The sequence below is a fragment of the Sebastes fasciatus genome, chromosome 14 (genome assembly GCF_043250625.1).
Source record: "Sebastes fasciatus isolate fSebFas1 chromosome 14, fSebFas1.pri, whole genome shotgun sequence".
In the NCBI taxonomy this organism is placed as follows: domain Eukaryota; kingdom Metazoa; phylum Chordata; class Actinopteri; order Perciformes; family Sebastidae; genus Sebastes; species Sebastes fasciatus.
Genome location: NC_133808.1, coordinates 22,001,443 through 22,022,660, shown reverse-complemented (window position 1 = coordinate 22,022,660; position 21,218 = coordinate 22,001,443). Strand labels below are relative to the sequence as shown.

The 21,218-nt window shown below is 40.2% G+C and overlaps 1 protein-coding gene across 3 annotated transcripts in view; it reads right to left on the bottom strand.

Moving 5' to 3' along the window:
- epha3 (eph receptor A3) overlaps positions 1–21,218 on the bottom strand; it is a 143,935-nt gene that overhangs the window by 98,220 nt on the left and 24,497 nt on the right. The window contains exons 3-4 of one of the 3 annotated variants that reach the window (XM_074659681.1): positions 8,975–9,221; positions 1,197–1,261 (exon numbers count right to left, since the gene is read on the bottom strand). In XM_074659681.1, the coding sequence (XP_074515782.1) occupies positions 1,197–1,261; positions 8,975–9,068 (159 nt within the window). In that variant the 5' untranslated portion in view covers positions 9,069–9,221. Of the gene's footprint in view, positions 1–1,196; positions 1,262–8,974; positions 9,578–21,218 lie in introns of those variants that run through there. The other 2 variants (XM_074659682.1, XM_074659683.1) reach the window with 2 other exon arrangements.

The following is a 21,218-nucleotide window of genomic DNA, read 5'->3' as shown; positions in this document are numbered from 1 at the left end:
CCTGCTGCACTTTTTCCTTTGGGTCATTTTTGCATTGTGGTTCAACCTCGTGAAGAAACTGAGCGTTCTGACGGTGCCAGCTCTGTATATACGGCCGAGGGAAACAAGGTTTGGCAGCTCCACGGAACAAATGACTGGATTACCTTAAGCCACTGCCAAGGAGTAATTCTAACACTTAATAAAGAAAAAAACGAGGAAGTGTGGTATGTGTGTGTGTGTCAGTGGGCCAGACCCGAGGCACAGTAGTCTAACTAGCTAGACAAATAAACACTGAGTGGGAGCCCACTGGAGGGACTGTGGTAGCAAAGCGAGAGAGGCTGATAGATGAAGCTGCATGATTTTTTTTTTCTCCCAGAAGTATGGAACTATATTGCTGCAACATTGCTGGTTGTTTTTTTTATTGAAGCTGTACAATTCTCACATGTAATAGTATTGTTTTGTTGCGGTAGAAAAAGTTATAGAATTTTAGCACAAAAATGCATTTTTAAAATGATCGCTATACGTAGATTTTTGCAGTTACACAGTGAATAAAAGTAACAAAACAGAGACCAAATCAGAAGCTAAAACTTTGATTAATATTTCATTATTTTCTTTTTTTTTTTTATTAATGCATAACGCTCACAAACTTGAAACCTGTGTGTTAAAAGAACTGTGTTAAAGCATGTGTGACAGACAGAATGAGGTGGAGTGTGTTTTCATTGAAGAACAAATGGATTAACAAGTGAAATCTCAACAATGGAATTACAATGTTGACATGCAACAGCAGTAAAATGCTATGTCTGTTGTTGATGTAATATTTCCAAAAAAAAGGAGCTTATCGACTATCGCGTGTGGATGCTTTAGTGTCTACAACCTAAAATCCTTTAATGCCTTAATCTTTCCTTAAACACATGCACACTCGGATACACAAACACCCACACGGTACATTTTCCCTTAAGCATCTTGACCATATGGCAAGCTCCGAATGCTTAACCTTTGACCTGAGAGACGGAGAATGGACAAAAAAACGTCTAAAGAAATGTGGGTTAATCTGCACTTGGCTCATTGGGTCAACATGACATAGTGAGAACCACGGGAGTCCTGATTTCATGTGGAGTGGAGATGAATCCAGTTCATGTTGGTGGATCAGCCCCCCCCCAAATGTAAGCATATTGAGACATGATGTGGGTAAATGTATAGAGATAGAGGGTACTCACCCCATGCACTGGGTAGGAGATCCATCCTAACTCCCCTTGGCTTGCTTTAGAGTCTAACAGGTTGACTGTGGTGAGGAAGAGAGAGAGAGAGAGAGAAAACAAAGAGAACATACATGAGTATCTAGTCCTTGTTAGCCCCAATTAGCCTTCATCTAATCCCACAGGAGGGATCACCAACCTCAAGCACTGATCATGACTTTATTTACTCAGCTGCCACTCACACACATACACACACACACACACACACACACACACACATGCTACACATATCCTATGCTAACCAACAGTGAGAGTCTTGTCGTGTCGAGTCTTGTCTCGCTGTGTAAAGCATCAAAGCAGAAGTTGGCCAGGCAAACTGGCTACAACACAGATATCCTGAAGAGATATTGAACTAAAGTCGAGCCAACATTGAAAAGAAAAACATTTATTTTCCAAGTCTCATGCTTTTGACCCGTGTAACCCCCGTTCTACTCAGCTACACACACCTATGGTGATTGGAAGCAAAACCGCATCAAAAATTCAGATGCAATCGCCAGTTTCAGAGGGCGGTCTGAAATGCAATTGGCCTCACCGAAAACAAAATCCATTTATAATGAATGATAATACAATTTGATGTGCGTGTCCTGCCAACAATTCTTTCATATCAAACAGAAACCAAGAGGCAGAGAGGGAAATCCATGTCTGATAGATGGAATATGACAAATCAGACAAGGAGCTCCATTAGCGTGATGGTGAAAGTCAAGGCTTTGGGTTTCATGTGGTGAATGTTAATGGTGCCAAAGCTGCACCCATGTCAGTACTTACAGTAAGGGGCTTGGTGTCATGACTTTCTGGTAATTGCACATCTATTGCCCAAATCCTCAGACCAAAAAATATACACATTGCAAAGTGCAGGTCACTTTTATGCACACATAAACAGATTCTGCTTCTTTTATATGTTGGCTAAATCAACTCTAACATACAGCATATTCCTCAAGCACAGAATAAATGAACCACAACATTTTCTATTCTTAGGACATGCTCATGGCTGTGCTGTGAATTATTGTCATTGAACACAACTGTCAGTATGGACCATGCCATATGGAGTGGTGAATGTGAGGTCAGCCTCGTGCTGTATGGATTCCCCACTTCAGGCAAACTCACTGTGTTTTGACACCAGATTATGTTCAGGGTCAATCAAGAAACAATAGCTAAATACAGTTTGTGAGTACTTCCACTTCACATAAAATAACAGAAAGCAACTATGTATGTAGCAACAATCAAACTGATGGTAATAAGACGGCAATGTTCATTTAAATCAATTACGTTTTGAATTTATTTTTTATTCGATTTTATTCTGTTTCCCCAACAGAGAAAACTATATTTTAGCGTGAGATGAAGAGATAAACTTAGTGGGTGGAAGTGTGACAAATGGTGATACAATCATTGTTAACAAGACTCTTAACAATAATTTGTGCACATTTAAAGAGGGGTGTTCAAACCGACTTTTCTTTCTAAAATTGCCTTTTTGGGTACAAATCTTTAAAAGTATATTGGAGTAATTCATTTATGTTTACTGTTCCACATTTTGACTTAGTAATCTAAAAAAAAACATGAATTGACATGTTGCTGTGATCACTAGCATGTACAATAAGTGACCTATACGAGAGAGCAGAAGATGAATGATCAGCTATAAACAGATGGTAGAACAATAACGTTTTGATGGTCTCTTCCTTTAAGGTTGAACCTGAAACTGACTCAGCCTCTTCCTCATCCTGCTGAGAGCAAATCGGTCCACAAGTGTACACTTAAACACACACACACACATACACACACACCTACCTAAGCAATCGCGCACACACACACACAACAAAGTGAAGCAGCAGTGCAGTCAGGCCCTGCAGCTGTAACTCTATTCACTGTGAAAATATGAGGAGTACAATCTCCCTGTACTCCCCCATTCAAAGCTTCAGTAAGCAAGAGAGTACACATCTCCAAGGACAACCAAAAAGAGTATTTGTGGGTCACGAAGGACTGTGAAAACTATTTTAGTCAAGCAAAATGGAACCCTCACAGGCAGCATAAACTACATTTGCAGAGAAAAGTGATTCCGCCGCTGCATGAACTAATTGTTGTTTCACACTAGAATAAAGGTTGAGATGGAAATCATCATTTTCCTCAGGCAAGTCTGATAACTATCAGCCAGTGTGGCAAAAAAGAGCCTGGAAGCGGAGAAAGGAACACACACACACACACACACATAGGGAGACTTATTATCAAATTCCAGGCTCAAGCAGCTCCTGAATTGAGGCTCACCTGAGCTGTAGCCGTGCTAAGCCACTCAGCCAGTTGAGTGGCAGTAGACACATTCCTATTAGAGTCTAATGAAGCTATCTGTTCATGTCAGATAATAGCAGCTCAGCATCCAGGGCCATTGCTTCCAATTTACATTTCTCAACGAGCCGAGCCCACCACTCAAATTGAGCCGAGCGGGGGAATTTGAGAGCAGAAAATTAGACGGCTCTCATATCGCAGGAGGGAAAAAAGCCCCCTCCAGCTGCACTTGGCTGGGGAAATCAGCACCCCCACACACACAAACACGCTCACAAATGCATGCATAAACACTAGCACTGTTACGAAAAAGACAAAATCACACCAAAAGATGCACCTAGAGGAATAAAACACACATAGAAACGTGTATTTGTACTAAAGTGTAATAGAACACACATCCACACTCTAAATAAAAGCTTTACAAACACACACCTGCATATTGCCCACCAAAAAAAAATGCACATTTTCCCACACATGCGTACTCAGGCACAAAATAAGAGCATACACAAACAGTCTTTCTCACTCTCGCTCCCTCTTACACACACACACACAGATAGCCTACGTGGTCGGTTAGCGAGCTAGCGTCAGCCAAGCATATAGCCCCTGCCCCATCAGGGAGTGCCTCTGAACGGGAACTCGGAGTATTAATAGCAAACTGAGCCAGCCTGTCTGGGAGGGAGCACAACATCACAGAGGTAGAAACAGGTGAATCAATATCTAAACACATACCTATTGGCCACACCAGCATCAGACAACACACACACACACATGAACTGACCCCAAACAAAACGGAAGTATGAGAAGACTCCACGCCACAGGCAACCAGAACATCCTGCGAGGTTCATAAACTGATGGGAATGCATGAATGGCGGTGTGTTTACTGTATCATCAAGCCAGTAAACCTGATGAGCACCTTGCAAATACAATCTGAGACTTGTCACGTAGCAATGATATTCTCATTTTTTTTTCACTTGCTAGTGACCTACTATCGCTTGGCATAGCATATGTTGAAATATTAACATGAAACATTGGAGCAAAGATCTACAGGGGGCCTATTTTGATGTCATAATTTAACAGCTAAGTTAACCATTACAGCTTAGCACATACTTCAATTCAACAGCCCCTCACTTCCAGTAAAATATGATGAAATGAAAACACAGCAAGTGGAAATGTAATCCTCAGCCACAGACACAACGAAAACGTTGGATGAGTGGAAGACGAAGCTGTCAGTGTCTAGATTCAACACATGGCTTGATCAGTAAAGCGGAGACACTTCCATCTGGACTGAGTCACACCAATCAGAATAGAATAAAAAGTGGCACGTTTGTGTAATATCTCCCCATCTAGCTGTGAACACAGCAGAGAGGGCTTTGTCTCTGCAGCCTGGCTCTGTGCATGTGAAGGTTGGCAGGCCGCAGTGCAGGCAAAGCAGGGCGACTTGTGTCTGTGTTAAAGGGTGAAGTGTTCACCTCCCATTATGAATTATTCAAGTGCAGTCGCTCTGTCTGATGTTGCTGCTGCTTGCCCAACCCCTCTGCCCCCATTCCTCTTTCTTTCTTTCGTTCTTTCTTTCTTTCTTTCTGTCTGTCTTTCTGTCTTTCCTTCTTTCATTCTACACCTTCTGCCTCATATACACACATAGACTTAAACACTCAAATAAAGGCATACAGCACCCCTGCACACATAATCTCTATATAAACCTACACACACTCACACACAAAAACACACAAAAACCTTATTTTTGTGTATCTCAATCTAAAGCCTAAAAACACATGCTGTTAAATTGAAGATGGCACTCTCCATCTCCATCTTCAGCTCAATGTCTTGCCAACACATATACATATACATATAGGCCTATAGTATACAGTATATAGAGAGAAAGGGGGTTTATTTTTAAAGGAGGGGCACATGTGTAAGCACATTTCCAGCACCTCTGAAAGGTACCATCGCTCACAAACGCCCATCGGTCCCAGCGGGGCTGCAGCGCCGAGCTCCCCGGACCAAGCCTCCCCACCGCCGGCTAAAAATATCCGAGGCCTCCCGGCGCCCTGCGGAGGGCCAACATCACAGCACGCAGCCACGCAGAGGGAGACGCTGCACCACCAGCAAAAAGGAACTTTATTTATGTATTGTTTCGATTAAATATGGAAAATATATTTTCAAACAATATCTGATATTTCATATCCGCCCAAAGTTGTGTACCCAATAATATTCTCAGGGATTTCCTCCGTATTCCCCTCAACTTTTCCCAAAAGTTTTACACAAGATCATTCCGACCTAATGAAAAACAGAATGCTGTTCTATAATAAAACAATGTTGGTGGAGGCACGGAGCCGAGATGGGACAGACGATTACAAGAAATATAGACCGCTGGTTTCCTTATAAATGGGGAGGAAAATAATAATAAATATGAATATAATAATAAAACAAGTTTGCTCTCATCTTGATCAAAGTTGAGGTTTGTTTTTTCATGAAAATATGTTTTTCTTTACTTTTTATCTAAGGCTAATGAATTAATTAATTTCATTAAAGTTCAATAGCAAGTTGGCAAAATGTCTTTAATTAATTTCCTAATTTCCTGATATAATATAAACTATATAAATATGTCAGCTAATTTACAGCAGATCATTTTATGATGATTGATTTTCTAGTTTACTAACAGACGTCCTTTGTTAACTCTGAGAGCTCGCTCATAATCTGCTGCGCGCATGCAGGCTGTATATATGTGATCAGAGAAAATATCACTTTATTCTTCACTCGTGAACACTGACTTAGGTTTTGTGATTTGTCAGGTTTGTCACTGTGAATTATTATAAAAATGAATATAATTTAGAAGTAAAATACATACTTCCTGGCACGTTTAGTGACTTTTACAAACTCTAGAATCTGGAAGGCTACTTTCGATAGTGAAAGTTCCAGAATCCAAATCTGGTAGTTCCAGTTCGAGTTCTAGAGATCCTCTGCTTTACTTTATTCCACGAGGAGAAACGAGGCTCAGGTCAGAGAGTTTATAACTTTATGATGTTTTATTATCTGCTTTGTTACTCCACCTCGACCCTGTATTTCAGATATAGGAGCTGCATGTGATTGAGGCTGGAAAGTGGAGAATAATCATATTGATAAAGCAAGACGTCCTGTTTGCACCAACATATATTGTTAAACTTTTCAACTGGACAAGATAAGTTCTCTTCTTCTTTTCAAAGTGTGTTTTTTTCCTGTTTTTTTGGGGGGGTCATACAGCAGTCTGTATGGATTTCTATAGAATAATGAGACGGAGCAGCTCGATACTGACACTCTCTGGCAGATTTATGTCTTGGAAAGGTGAATTTAATCGCCCGATTTGTTTCTCGTATTGAAACTTTGCCCTTTTTTCTATTTCTGCTAACTAGTCAACTGTTAGAGGATTTAGATCCCTCTCTTTTTTTAACTTATAACACTTTTTAAGTCTCTCTCTCACTCGCTCTCTCACTCACACACACACTCACACACACACACACACACAAACACACACTCTCTAACCAGCACACTATTGTATATTTTCTCAGGGTTGATGTGTATTGTATGTGGTTTGCTGCTACTAACTATCCGTCAGCTTTCTACCTCATTAAACTAATTAAATCTTAACTTGTATATAATAAGTGTTAAAAAATAAAACTTTCTGGTGGCAGAAGCAGTTCACAGATTCACAGAACAGATTTGCTGTGTAGGCCTAGTTGACCTTGACACAGACACTTTTACTGAAGTGCACTTTCCCCCCCAGATTTCCAGTTCGTCCACTCATGTTTCCATGTCAAGTACCATACATGAAACCTAAACTAATCTATTCCATTACAGAGAGCAGGACTGAGATATTGGCTTGATACATGACATGGCGCACGAAACGACAAAAAACTGTACATTTTCGTGGAGAAGATTAATTTTGATTTTAGGTTCAAACTTTCTTAAAGAGCTGTGTTTGACAAAGAAACCTCCAAGTTTAGGAGGAAATCATGGATTAGAAATTAAACACACAGTTGATGGTTTATTATGTATTTTTTTGGTGCAACTTTCCCTTTAGACTTTGTCTATTAGATAAGGACTGCTCTTCTGACCTATAGACCAAACACTTCACCAAACTCATCCTGGATCAGTGACTTTCCTACAGTTCTCTCTCCATGGGCGGCAGAAGGATCAGGACCATGTTCTGTATCTGATCATTTAATTACTGGAGAGTCGATTACGTCTCAATTAAAGGCTAATTCCGATTCAATTAATGACTTTATTGGTATTAAGGTTTTAAATCACTCAAATCTGTGTTGATATCTTCCTTCACGTGAAACACCATTTCAGAAAAAGAGCATCGATACAATCAGTATTTTATTTATTTCTCATAGGGAATAACTGTAATTGTGAGTTCAGTCCCTTTAGACAGTTTGATCCAAATGTATGTTTTCCCTCCCTGTGGGCAGTTTGAACCTTTACAGAACTCAGAGCACCTTTTCCTTTTTTACTTTGACCCATGACAAGTATTTACTATACGGGGCGTGAAAGTGGCGAAGCTTTAAAAAAAAAAAAAAAAAAGGGGTAAGAAAGTTGCAAAGAAAGTGAGTAAATGTTGAGGTAAAGGAGATATATTCACTTGTTTCCACGGTGGTTTGACATGTTAGGAGAAGCGACTTGCTAGAAGTGGAGTGGTCTGTTTTATTCTAACATATCGCCGCATGCTTATTATGATCGCTATAAGAAGTGGCCGAAACTCGCAACTGGAATTAAGTGAAATTAAATCGTCATTTTTCACTGTTTTAAATGAAACGTCGGATTTAAATATAATTTTAGTCATTACATGACTTCATAAGAGAGAGGTTTACATAGCAGCCCAAGCGCAATTCAGCTGTTTTGGATGTATTCAGGTCAGAGCCATAAAAACAAGACATCCACGTTTTTACGCACAATCGCGATTTGCGCTCATCTTCTATGTATTGTCTTTAAATCAGCCTTATAACTGGGGGCGTCCACAACCAAATGGATTCTTGGATAAAAACGGAACCTCAGATGGAAACACGGACACCGGAGGAGTTTTCTTTCCATGTCTTCTTCGTCCTGTAATATAACTCATCGATGGGGCGCTTTGGAGGAGCTGCATGTCTCCATCGCTCAGTTCACTCATCTCCCTTTAAATAACTGTTTAACGCGAGATGATCCGAAATGAGGCTACACTGTCTGGCTCTATACTTCCAAGTTTATTGTCTAATTATTGTCTGCTCGTGCTCGTGTCCTCGGTGTCACCACCACGCGCTTTAGTTCATCTTGTTATTGTTATCATCAGAATGTTATGTTAGAATGTTATGTTAGAATGTTATGTTAGAATGTTATGAATTGTTATCAGAACAGAATGTAGAATGTGCCGTAGAGCGCTCCATTCGCACACACACACACACACATTACCAGTCATGTCGGCAGACTGAGAGAGCGAGAGAGAGTTCACTCACCTTCGTTGGGGGGGTAGATGACGGGAAACGCAGGAACAACGCAGGAGAATAAAAGAGGTAAAATGAAAAGGAGTGATCGCGGATTGCAATCCATGGCGGCGGATCAGAGGTACATAACTCCATGAAGCCACTGACTGATCTGAGAGCGTCTTCTCTTCTCTCCACTCAGCTCTCTCTCTCTCTCTTTCTCTCTCTCTCGCTCCGTCTCCCTCCGGCTGGAGCACTTTTCCGCTGGGTCCTACAGAGTCTGACAGACAGACAGCACAAACACAGCGCTCAAGTTCACCACAGGTCACTTTAGATGCATCAACGTCTTTCTTGACGTGGAAGACAAATTCAGCTATTCAGCATATTCTTTACAGACTGAGTCAATGTAAAGATGTGATTACATTCAGTCAAATTGTGAGCAGGGACTGAGATGATTATTATTATTTTCATGGTTTATTTCATAGGGACCAATACAATGTACATAGACAACTTAAAAACAGCTATCTGATGCCAGTATCATAGTGCTTATAGCGGATGCTAATTTGCAACACCTGTCCCTAGAAGGGCTTTTTGTGAAAATACGAGATTAAAACAGGAATGGGTACAGGAAAAATAAATAAATACAATAAAGCACACATTTAAAAACATTACATGAAAAACTAGACATGAGTACAGGTTGTGTAATTTAGGAATAGGAATCTATCTGGGAACAAAAGGGGTAACAGTGTGACCTATAACTCAAATCACATTTACCAAATCTATACAGTGTTTCTTTTCTTCTGCTTTATTCAAACAGGAAGTTAGATCAAAAATACAATTTGATTTGAACAGAAAATATGTGACCTATTATCACATCAGAGTATCACTTTATATGGCAAAAATTACAATGACAGCAGCTCGGTCCAGGATCCACAAGCCTTTATTAGAGAGTGTAAATCAAATTTACTTTACTGCCAATAAGAATTTATTTTGTTAAACAAGACTGTGGGACAGTCAAGAGGAACCTGATGTTTTCAATACAACAGCCAAAGGTGGCCTGGGATTTTTTGAATGTTACACAAAGAACATCTTGGTTTTAATTTAGACTGTGGAGCAAACCAATATGCTCACTTGCTTTGCATCAAGAAATTGGAACAGCCAACAGGATCCTGTCATTTTTAATCCAGACTCTGAAATGGCCAGGAGGGACATGCTTTTTTAACCTTATTTTAGTAAAATAGAACCCAGTTGGCTGTTTTATTCTGTCACAGGGAAAGTGATGCAGATTATGCGAACAGTGAGATTTTTTTTTTTTTTTAAATGAATGCATGTAAGCCATTATTTTTTGATCATATTACTGCAGCTGTGCCTTATGAAAATCACACATTGTAGTCATGATTAACTTGTTTTATGTTTAAATACTTCTTTATACTTATATATTTTATGACTCTACTCACATGTATGATACATTTAAGGTATCATTTTAACTAATACAGTATGTGAAAAAAGCAACATACATCTTTATCTATACTGTTCCCATGTTTCCACGGTTGCATTACTCATTGTTTAGAGGCACAGACAGCACAATGCACACACTAGACCCAAATACAAGCACATGCTATTAGTTGTATTTGGGTCTGGTGTGTGCATGTTTCTGTGAGGGCCATTAGGGCCCCCTGACACCACAATACTTGATCCGCAGTGAAAGGCTGGGGTGGCGGTGTAACGTCAGGGCCCTCGCTGAGACGCCAGCTGTTGTGGTGGGGGGTTGCAGGCTGGAGGCTGGGAAGGCATCTGACGTATGGGAAACGTTAAAGAACTCAGCACACGCAAGCCAGCGACGCAGCTACACTTGGATTTGGAGAAACTGCTACCAAATTATAATTACTTTATAATTTACTATGAATGTGTTTTATACTGTGGGCTGCAGCAGGAGGTCTCACTCAGAGATAAAAGACATGTCTAAATACATTCCTCTTGCATTGAATAAGACAAGATATTTTCTGTTATGAAAAAACTAATTTATTGAGCATAATTCAATGGTTGGGATTTTTTCCAAATCTGAAAAAAACTGCGGGGGATGCCAAAAGTCACAGGAATGCTAATGTTATGCTCCTACTGAATGAACTTAATGAACTTTCTTCTAGAAGAACCAATGCGACACGGTAGAAAACATTGCTAAATTTGTGGAAACGTGTCTAAGCCTTTGCAAATTACATACTGCACTTTGAAAAATGGCTACATGTGTGGAGCATTACTTTCACACGCTGCTGCATTTTCAGGAGGAAAATCTTTTTTTGATTTTATTATTTGTCTTGCTCAGTATATTATGTAGCTGGCGGTGTGTTCAAAAGTCCTTTAAAATTAACTGGGGCATTTTACAATGTAGATATTTTAGAACAAATGACTTAACAGCAAACTCAGAGCAGCGTCTTACTCGGAGAGATTTATTAGTCTCAGGTTGTCGATGGATACAGTGAAGAATGATGCCGGGAGGTCTCTGGCCACATTATTAAGAGGCTGTGGCATGTGGATTTACAGCAGGTTTTAGACGGGCCAGCCTTCGTCATACATCATCTGCTACATCCCACTAATTCACTTATTACACAGTGAAAGAGATTAATACGAGAGGCCCCTCAGCTAACAATCAATTCAAAGGCTGCTCCTTCTGGGCTTACAGTTTACACATATGTAGAGGTTTCAGAGAAAACTACTGTATTTACAGTATTTTCAAATACTACATATTCATGGGAAATTGTCAGAATTATAAATAGACTAGAAGTTATAAAAGAAAAAAAAAATATGAGTGTAATTTGAACAATATTACACTTTACATGCATTTTTCTATAAGTTTAAAGTACTCAAAAAAGTAGCAAATTAACTTTAAAATAAATGTTGACAACAGAACAGGTCAACATAAAAATATTTGCAACAATACAGTAAAAAAAAAAGAGAGATAGTTAAAGAAAAAGTGATCACAAGTATTCTTGATATTAAAGTATTAATACATATGATTATATTGTGCCATATGAAGGAACTTGTGACGGTCATCAAACGTGATAAGTAGTAATCGGTTGCATTTGGTTGTGTGGAGGGTGCTGTCACTGTGTTTTTAGTCAATAAACCTGCAAGTTGGTTCAGACTAATTGTTGGAAATCTGTTTCTGATTGTGGTGAATTGGAAAAATCTGATGGGTTCCTCCCGTCGGTCCGCTCCAACATTTTTTCCTTCTTCTTCTCAATGAGCGCTCGCTTGTCCATTCTTGAACTCTTGCCAGTGGAACAATCCAGTATGAGATGGAGGGAAATATTGATTTAGAGCCGCAATTGGAAGTCATGATGTGTCCTGACATGGCTGTATGGGGCCGCAAACTAACAGAACAGATGTTGTTTAGGGGCCGCTCTGAAGCCGCCAAAGCCCGGCCGCCTAGCACAGTAACATACAAACAAACAAACAGATAGGCTGGCTGTGTTTACTGCTTGCTGTCAGTACCCTCTTCCTCCCTGTGGTTCTCAGGCGGCACATTCCTCCATACTCGCAGCGTTCAGAAGGAGGAGAAGCCAGCGGGCTGCTGGCATGTAACACTATCCCCCCACACCAAACATCATACCATGGACGCCAGCACCACCGCTCTTCGCCCTTTTATTTTGTTGCAGCCCTACAGGGGATACTAAAACTGAAGAAAATTGCAATGGCCTGGTTATTGTTCTAAATAAAGCACAATTATAGTTTCTTTTATGTATATTATACCCATGTGCATTCTAACAATACAACATACTGTATGTGCCCAGTCAAGAGGGATAATGATAATTTTTATAATAATAATACTACTAACAATATTTTTTGTGAGACAGCACCATTTATTTCACGTCCCCAGACAATATATATTTATTAAAAGGATGTACAAACTACCAGCCAACATGTACTGGGTACCATTTAGTAGAGACGGTACTCCAAGAATTCAGTAATATTGTCACATAGATCAAAATCAGAGAAAGCCAGTTCCTATGATTACAATTTCTGCATGTTTCACACAGTTGCAACCAATTTCCAGTGGAAGTAAGTTTGTGATTTGGCATCAGGCCTTGCGTTTGAAACATGTTAATGTCAGCGTTCATTCTTATCTTATGATGAATGTGTCTAGTTGAGCGTGTCGAGATGTTTACACAAAGAAATCAAGTGCCCCCCTCCCCTCTATTTCCTGTATTTGCACCCATGATTAATTGGGTCATGGTTCATGTGGCAAATTCTCCTCGTCACCCTCAGAGAGAGAGAGACGGCTCTGATAGGACTGACCGAGCTGCCATAACAGGGTCCTGCATGTGAGATGGAGCTGGGCCTCCTTCCCACTACAAACTACTCTCTCCCTCTCTCTCTATGTTTCCATATCCAGTCACAGTAATGACCCATCCAACAGTGCTGACAGGGATGAGAGTATAATGGAAGCAGATTTATAGATTTGGTTATATTATTATTTTTTTTTAAATACGAGATAGGATTGAAGATAGGATTATTGATTTACTGATTGTTAAAGAAAGGACTGCCCCCCATTTACATTTTTTTTGAAAAATATAATAATAAGGGATGCCATTCTCTAAAACCTGGGAAAAAAGTTGCAGTAGGCCATAGTTTTCCATGATTTATGGTCTATAAAATTCTTGTTCCTGCCATCGTAAGAACATTGATCAGATCTATGGTTACACAAACAGTGTGTTGTGTTATTCCTTGAGTAAAGCAACAACATGACAGAACAGAACCCAGCGCTGAAAGCAGTACTCAAGTTCTTTACTTAAGTAAAAATAGCATTACTACTGTAAAATACTTCATTACAATACGGTAAAATGTCGGCCAAATATCAGTGCATAAAAGTGTTCATGGTAAAGAAGAGAGTTTGGTTTGGCTGACCTGTGAATAACAGGATATGAATGATTCCAGATCAGCTACTAGTCAGGAAGCCTAAAGAACAGAAGGAAAGGAAAAAGAAAGAAAAGGTAAACTACTGTAGAAAGAGAGGAAGGGAAGGACGGACAGAAACAAAGATGTGATGTGAATGTAATATCTGAATGTGAAACCAGTCACCAGACAAGTGTACTGGAAAAACAAAGAAACAATTCACCTCTCTGAAAAGGAGGAAAGGTAGAAAATCTCCCAAAATGGAAACACTTAAGTACAAGTACCTCAAAATTGGACTGAAGTACTGTAACTGAGTTAAGGTACGTTGTTACTTTCCAACTCAGAAACATTGTTGCTTTGATTATGCTCCAATGAACTGGCCATGTACCAATTTTTTTTAATAATCTTCTTGAGAAAAGAAATACCTCACAACAATGACGTCCAACAGAAGGATTGTGTTTGGTTTGTAAAACGTACTGTATCTGCCTGAAAGTGGTAAACTCCCTCCATCTGGGTGCTATTTGGTGTTTTTGTGCTACACCAGTCAGTTAAACATTGCGGAGGACACGGTGACTCTTTTTCCTGTGGAAGTAGTTGGAATTTCTGTTAATGGTGCTGTTTTCTTTGTCTGTTCAGGGTGGATATTGTTGCTCATCCAAACCGACCAGATCAAACCAATTAACTAGTAAACTGTGGGACACATAACTTCCCTAATTCCTGAGGTTTTTTTTTTTTTTTTTTCGGGAGCGACTGACCAGAAGAGTAAAGCCTATACAAACCGGCTATAGGTTACATCACTGCTTACTCTCTCTAATCTACAGTTTATGTTGGAGATAGAGAGCAGTACAACAGACGCTTAACTTGATGTGAATGCAAAATGCCCTGAAACAAAACAGTCTGACATGAGGGTTTATTTACTAGAGGACTGCTAAACAAGGCTAAACCATAAGTGCTGGTAATTAGAGAGGGAGGAAACAACATTGGGTCTCCTTGATGGCATTGAGGTTTTGTTACAAGGAGACACACAAAAATACAAACAAGCAGATAGAAACTCCCTCTCTCTCTCACACACAGCAGTAATCAAATCATGAAATCAGCTGTAATTTTGGATCTTGAAATGTGAAAAATTTATCATTTTAATTGAGAAAAAAAACAACAGTAGCAGAATACTAAATCACTAATTTGTCTGTCATAATAATAAACCCATTTCATGGTGTTGCAACAGAACAGTCATGGCCAAGTACTGCCTGAGATAATTAGCTAAAGTGAGAGGAAGTGTTTTGTTTTCTGGGAAAGAGTTCTGTCCTAAAACAAAAAGACATCCGTCACAGAATCCGCTCTCATCAATCTTTGAAGGACAGCGTCGTCTTAACCCCCATCTCACTCCCTCTGCTGTCCCTCTGCCAGTATTGTCTTGGATATTATTCCTCCTCCATCTGCCGTAGGATTAGATTCACGCACATGCATGCACACGCACACACACACGCAGACCAACACACACACGGTAACTCAGGCTTTAGAAAAAATAAGACCCCGGCAGCAATGCACTTGACTTCTAAAAAAAACTACAGTGACACAAATGCAATTTTTGCATTTTTCTTCATAAAATCAACTTTCAAAATATATTCACAAACAATGAGGAGAATGGATGGATGTGAAATATAAACACAACATATAAATAATCAATGTTCAAAACCTCACAGTTTAGTAATTAAATCAGCAGTAGGCAAGATTAGAGCAAATATGATTAAAAAAAAGTTATTTCTAAAAAACGGTCACTATCTCCTGACAGTACTGCGTGAGACAGGTAATTGGAAAAAAATCATGTGCCTCTGTGTCCTCCGGTGCTCCTAATGGCATCTTCTGGATTTATACAGACCGGAGGAAAACAACCAGTCAGAGCTGAGCTGGAGCCTGCCGTCTATGAGCAGCTGTCAATCACTCGCAAACTCTGATCAAACGGTCAAACTAGGCAGCACTGATCAAATATAAATCAATATTCTGTTACTGTAATGACTATTTCTCACCTCAAATATTTTCAGAAACATCTTGTAGTGTACTGTTTAGCTGTAAAATGAGAAAGTTTTGTGACCCAGCAGCCATGTTGAGATCTGTTACCAAGCACCGCCCACCAGCCGGAGCACAGCCAATAGGAACGCTCAATAGGAACACCCTCTCTGAGATGACCTGTGATTGGCCAAAGTCTCCCATCATGGGCCAGATTGTCTAAAGCCTGAAACAGAGCCATGAGGAGGTGCAGATGTCTAGTTTTCTCTCAGTACACTTGAATTACAACATGCTGAAAGGTTATTAAGGGATTTTTGGCCAATGATGCAACAAATTTACTGCCTACTGAAGTTTTAAAGGGACATTTAGTGGATTATTTGCTTTGGAGTGTCTTCAGCTGTGATTATTTATTTTGTGTGCTATTAAAGAATTAAAAGACAATAATAGTTCCAAATGTGAGAACAGGAAGTTCTGCACATCACATCAGAAGTCATAAAGGCGATATTATATGAGGCGCTGTAATAGTGTGTGTGTGTGTGTGTGTGTGTGTGTGTGTGTGTGCGCATGTCTGTATGCTTTCTAATGGCCCCGCTGTCGGAGCAGCAGTCTTCATCAGGAAGACAGTCAGGTCTGTTGCTGTGCTGTTGCAGAGACATTTAACTAAAATATTCAGGAGAAAAGCACCTTAATTATACAGATGATGGAGTACAGGCCCTGAAGTCGTGTGTGTTTGTGTGTACTGTAAGTGTGTGTGTGTGTGTGTGTGTGTCTGTGTGTGAGTGAGTGTGTCAGTATCACACAGCTTCCATAATAGCATCTAATTGGCCTATGGCTCCGCAGATCTCTCACTCTCATTGGGTGAATCTGCGTTGTCTACACTGTTGCTGTACTTTTTTTTCCTGAAGAGACACATTTTACATGTTGCAGATACACACACACACACACACATATGTATGCATGCATCTTTGCACAACATACATATGCAACACACACATACACACATAGACAAGCGTGCACATTCACTCACTACGCACGTCCACACAAGCAACGTGAGGCGTGTTGTGACAGACGTTTGTGTTTACTTCTGGTGCTGCGGGAGAGGAAGACGAGACAAAATGGAAGACACTTTGGAGTCAGGAAGCACAAAAACACACACACACACACACACACACACACTTGTTGCCTGCTTCCTGCCAAAGCTACTAAATGAGGTGTTCCTTTTTCATTAATCATGGCTGTTGTTAAGGTTACCTGAGCGACACACCGTCAAGCAGTTGGGGGGGGGAAAGGCAGCTGGAGCACTGAGTGACACTGAACAGCCTCGTATACGCTCTAATTAAATTACATTAATGTGATTATTTCAACACCTACTCATTAAATTACACTCTCTCAGCCTACACAGAGCATTTCCACTAAGGGTATATGGTTTATTTATTTGTGAAGGAAACCATATACGACTTTGACACAGAAGCATAAAATAACATGAGGATTAATGAGCTCCGCAAATGTAAAACAAATACAGTCTTACTGTAAGCGAAAGCTAAAACAGGACAGGATGTAATGCAAACGTCTTAATAGTAATGTCTTTGTCTATTGTAAACCACCCTTATGTGGATTTCTGTGTTTCTGTCATCTGCTCCCAGTCTCGCCTGTGGAGCCATGAACAGTTGGCAAGCATGGTGCAAACCAAGGCTATGGGTGTGGTGCACATCTACAAATGTAATCCCAACTGTGTTAGCAAAACTTTATGTTGCAAAACCTGGCTAAATCCTTACTGGGAGCCTCCCTGGGATGTGTTTGTTGCAACAACTCTTAACTGTGCTACGATGCGTAATATGCAGATTACAAGCCCACTGGAAACGTAGCTAAACATTTCTAACAATATACTGTAGCTATTCATTAGTCAAACATAACGAGACAAACCTTTCAACCACAAGGCATTTTAACCACCGTGAACTGTAAAGTGGTGCCAAGAAATGCTTTCCTTGATATGTAATGTGTTTAGAAGAAGATTAGAAGTCCATTAGAAGCAGAGATAAACTTTTCTCATGATCATCTAACAACTGCAATATAAGTTACTCTAGATTTATTATCATCTTTATACCGTCAGCCAAAAGAGTCTCAAACCTCCACTTTTTACATGTTGGGAGCTGTTTTGAGTGCAGTAATAAACGGGTATTTACAAGCAGCTTATGGAGCATTAAAAAGCCTTATTGAAACTGTTAGGAAGTGCAGTTGACTCTGTTCATGGATAAGCAAACCAAACTCTGTCTAAGAGCTCAAGTAAAATGTCTGAAGAAAGTGAGGCTGAGTTGCCGAAGTGAGCAAGTGAACAATTGTGTGCGCTTCTTGGACTGGGAATGATTATATTTGCTCAGTTGAAAATAATCGCGTTGACTCATAATAAGAGGTTGTCACATTAGTGATTATACAGTGCTGACGATGCTCAAATTGCTTGCTCATCAAATAAACTTGCACACGAGGACAAAACCGCCATGTATGAAAAACAAGAAATTGTATCAACTTGTTATTACCCTCAGTGAGTCTGCTGGATGTGTTTCATCTTTTCCAGCCACACTTCGCCATACAAACTGTGACAATAACACTTGATAGATGTCCAGCACAACCGGAGAAAGCCATGACACATACACAAATATAACTAACCTAACTAATATGTAGACAGTGGTGTGTTTGGGCAGAAAAAATAGTGGGCCAACAGCTACATTGGACAGATGCAAAATCAGAAAATTATACAATTTTACAAGTTGACATAATGCATTATTTCACATTCCCCACACAGTTAACACATACCTGTTCTCCTCAACTTTATGTTCTGTCAGATTGAATAGCTATGTTTGCTCTGCCCGAGCAAAGCCCAATTTCACTGCGTTTCATGTTTGGTGATCCTCTCAGATAGATGCTTGAGATCCTAAAAGTCTGTTCTTGACCAGCTACCATCCCCTCTGAATAACGTACACTGGAAGCAAAAAAGCATCTTTTCTGACAAGCTGTTAGCCATTTTTCCTGGAGAACCACTGCACATTAAATCTGATTATGTTTACCAGCGGTTTGGTTTATAACAATATCCAGGGATGGTGGGCACCGATGTGTTTAATCTCAAGTTTTTCTTCAAAAGGCAGACTTTCAAATTTGTGCTGTGGAAAATATCGCTCATGGTGACCACAGCTACTATCTTCTTTAAAATAAATACTAACTTCTGATAACTATGAGCAACTGATGACAACAGTAGGCTTATCTGGCAAATGGACAATCAAATTGCAGTGAGGCAACAGGCAATCAGTCCCACGTGACATCAAATTTGTGCCACCTGCTTTATTTAAAATGGCTTTGGGTGGGCATGAGTATTGATGTTTTCCCACAATCTGGGTACTTGTCATTGTGAGCATTGGGCTATCCAAAAATAGCAGCCTCTTGAGCCAACTGCACTTAAAACACCATTTTAAAACTATTCTATCAGCCACTGACCTTAACTTGTATAATAATGATGAATAACAGCAGCAACTGATGTTATGTTTTACGTCACACATCAGTCTAGAATCATATTGATTTCTAAAACCGCATTTTTTTCTGCTTTGCCCCACTTGCCACAAACGACCTGCCGCCCCTGTATGTGGATATACCGTAATCTAAATAACTGTTTATGAATGCATGAAAGCAACGGTACAGGTCAAAATGAGCCAATGACTCCATCATTGCTCATCATTACCAACCCCGTTCCCGTAAAAACCGCACCGGCACTTCATCATGGATCAGGTATGTTGGCATCCATTATCCCATTATTTGTCGGGGCAGTCTAAGTATGTATATCCTCCGGCACACATGGTTACCATCAGCACGACTCTCACCACAAAACCACAGTGTTAGTCTAATCTCTAAATACCGTGTGTAATGGGCCTGTGTCATTATGTTGCTCCGCTTTATGACACACACACAGTCAGTCGGCTGAACGGCGCAGCGATGAGTGTGTGTTCCTACCACATCCAACCCGAAAACACTGTAATACTGAATGGCAAAACCCTCGTCAGTCGTCACGGCGGCGGTCTTTCATGTGAAGAGTGTCTGATGCTCTTCCTGTCTTGTTTCAGACGTTTTAAATGCTTTCTGGAGAGGGCTTAACTCGCTTTTACCGACAAGCAAGCACACGGTCTGAACTCTGCGATCCTTGGTGCTTTTGTGTCGGCCTTATATCTGTGTGGGCTGATGGGGGAAGGTCTAAAAAGTAGAGACATTTGGGTAAACTTATATCATCCTCTGTCTGTCTTTAACTGCCACTATCTCTCTCTCTTTCTCTGCTACCAAGACTCATCCTGAGAACAGAGAGATTACCTCCATTTGTCTTCATTAGCATATTAGCTAACAGGCCCTTTGCTGGAGCCCGTGGGAAACTGCTGTAATTGCTAAGATAGCTGTAGACTAAACCACTGAAGGAATCTGTAGAGCTGCGTGCGCGCGTGTTTCAGTAATAGAAGGATTTCAAAGATGAACTTCACCTTGACTCTGGTGTCTCATGCTCCTCTCTTCTCTGTGCAAAAAAGCGGAAAGCGGCGAGGAAACAACAGCCCAAATGACTGAGCAGCCAGCTGTTTCTGAAGCTCATCATCGGAATTTATCAACAAGTATACTTCTGGCACCGACCTCCTACGGCGATACAAACATTTCCCTGAAAGGAATCATCATCACACAACTTTAGCTAGCTGCTTATGAGGGGTATTTTTGAGTTTCCAATTCATTCGAATGAATGCAGAAATGAATTGCATATCTGAACTACTAGGGAGGAGAGGTTGTTTGATCCATTCTAATATATGGATGATTGCAATACACTGCGATTCAAATTATGAAGCGTGCACTCATCCTCAAAAACAGCCTGTACAGTCCAACTGGCAGCTGAAATGCTCCTAATTGCAAGGCACAAACAAACACGAAAATTACAGCAACTGTGCCCAATTAGGGGGATATTTTTGCGTTGCTTTCTGTGGTTCGGTGGTTGATTAGCTGCCTGTTCAGGTAAGCAGTTACCATTGAGTACATCTGAAGTTCATAGAGTTCAGGTCAGAAGTGTCTGTAGCTCCACATTTTGCTGTGAATATAATGGAAATTGCAGGAGTTGTATCAATATAGTAAGCTTAGAGTGTTTGTGATTATATGAATTCAATAGATAGCTGAGATTTGAAAGCTGCCCCATCTATGTGTACCAGTGAAAAGTTTTTATATAGTGCTGTTTATTATAGCATTCAAGGGGGGCAGGGATAGGAAACTCACGATGGAAGATGACCAAGAACCTTGCCTACATATGGTATACATTGTTTGCATCAACATACATTATGAATCTTAGTGCAACATTGCATCATTGCCAACA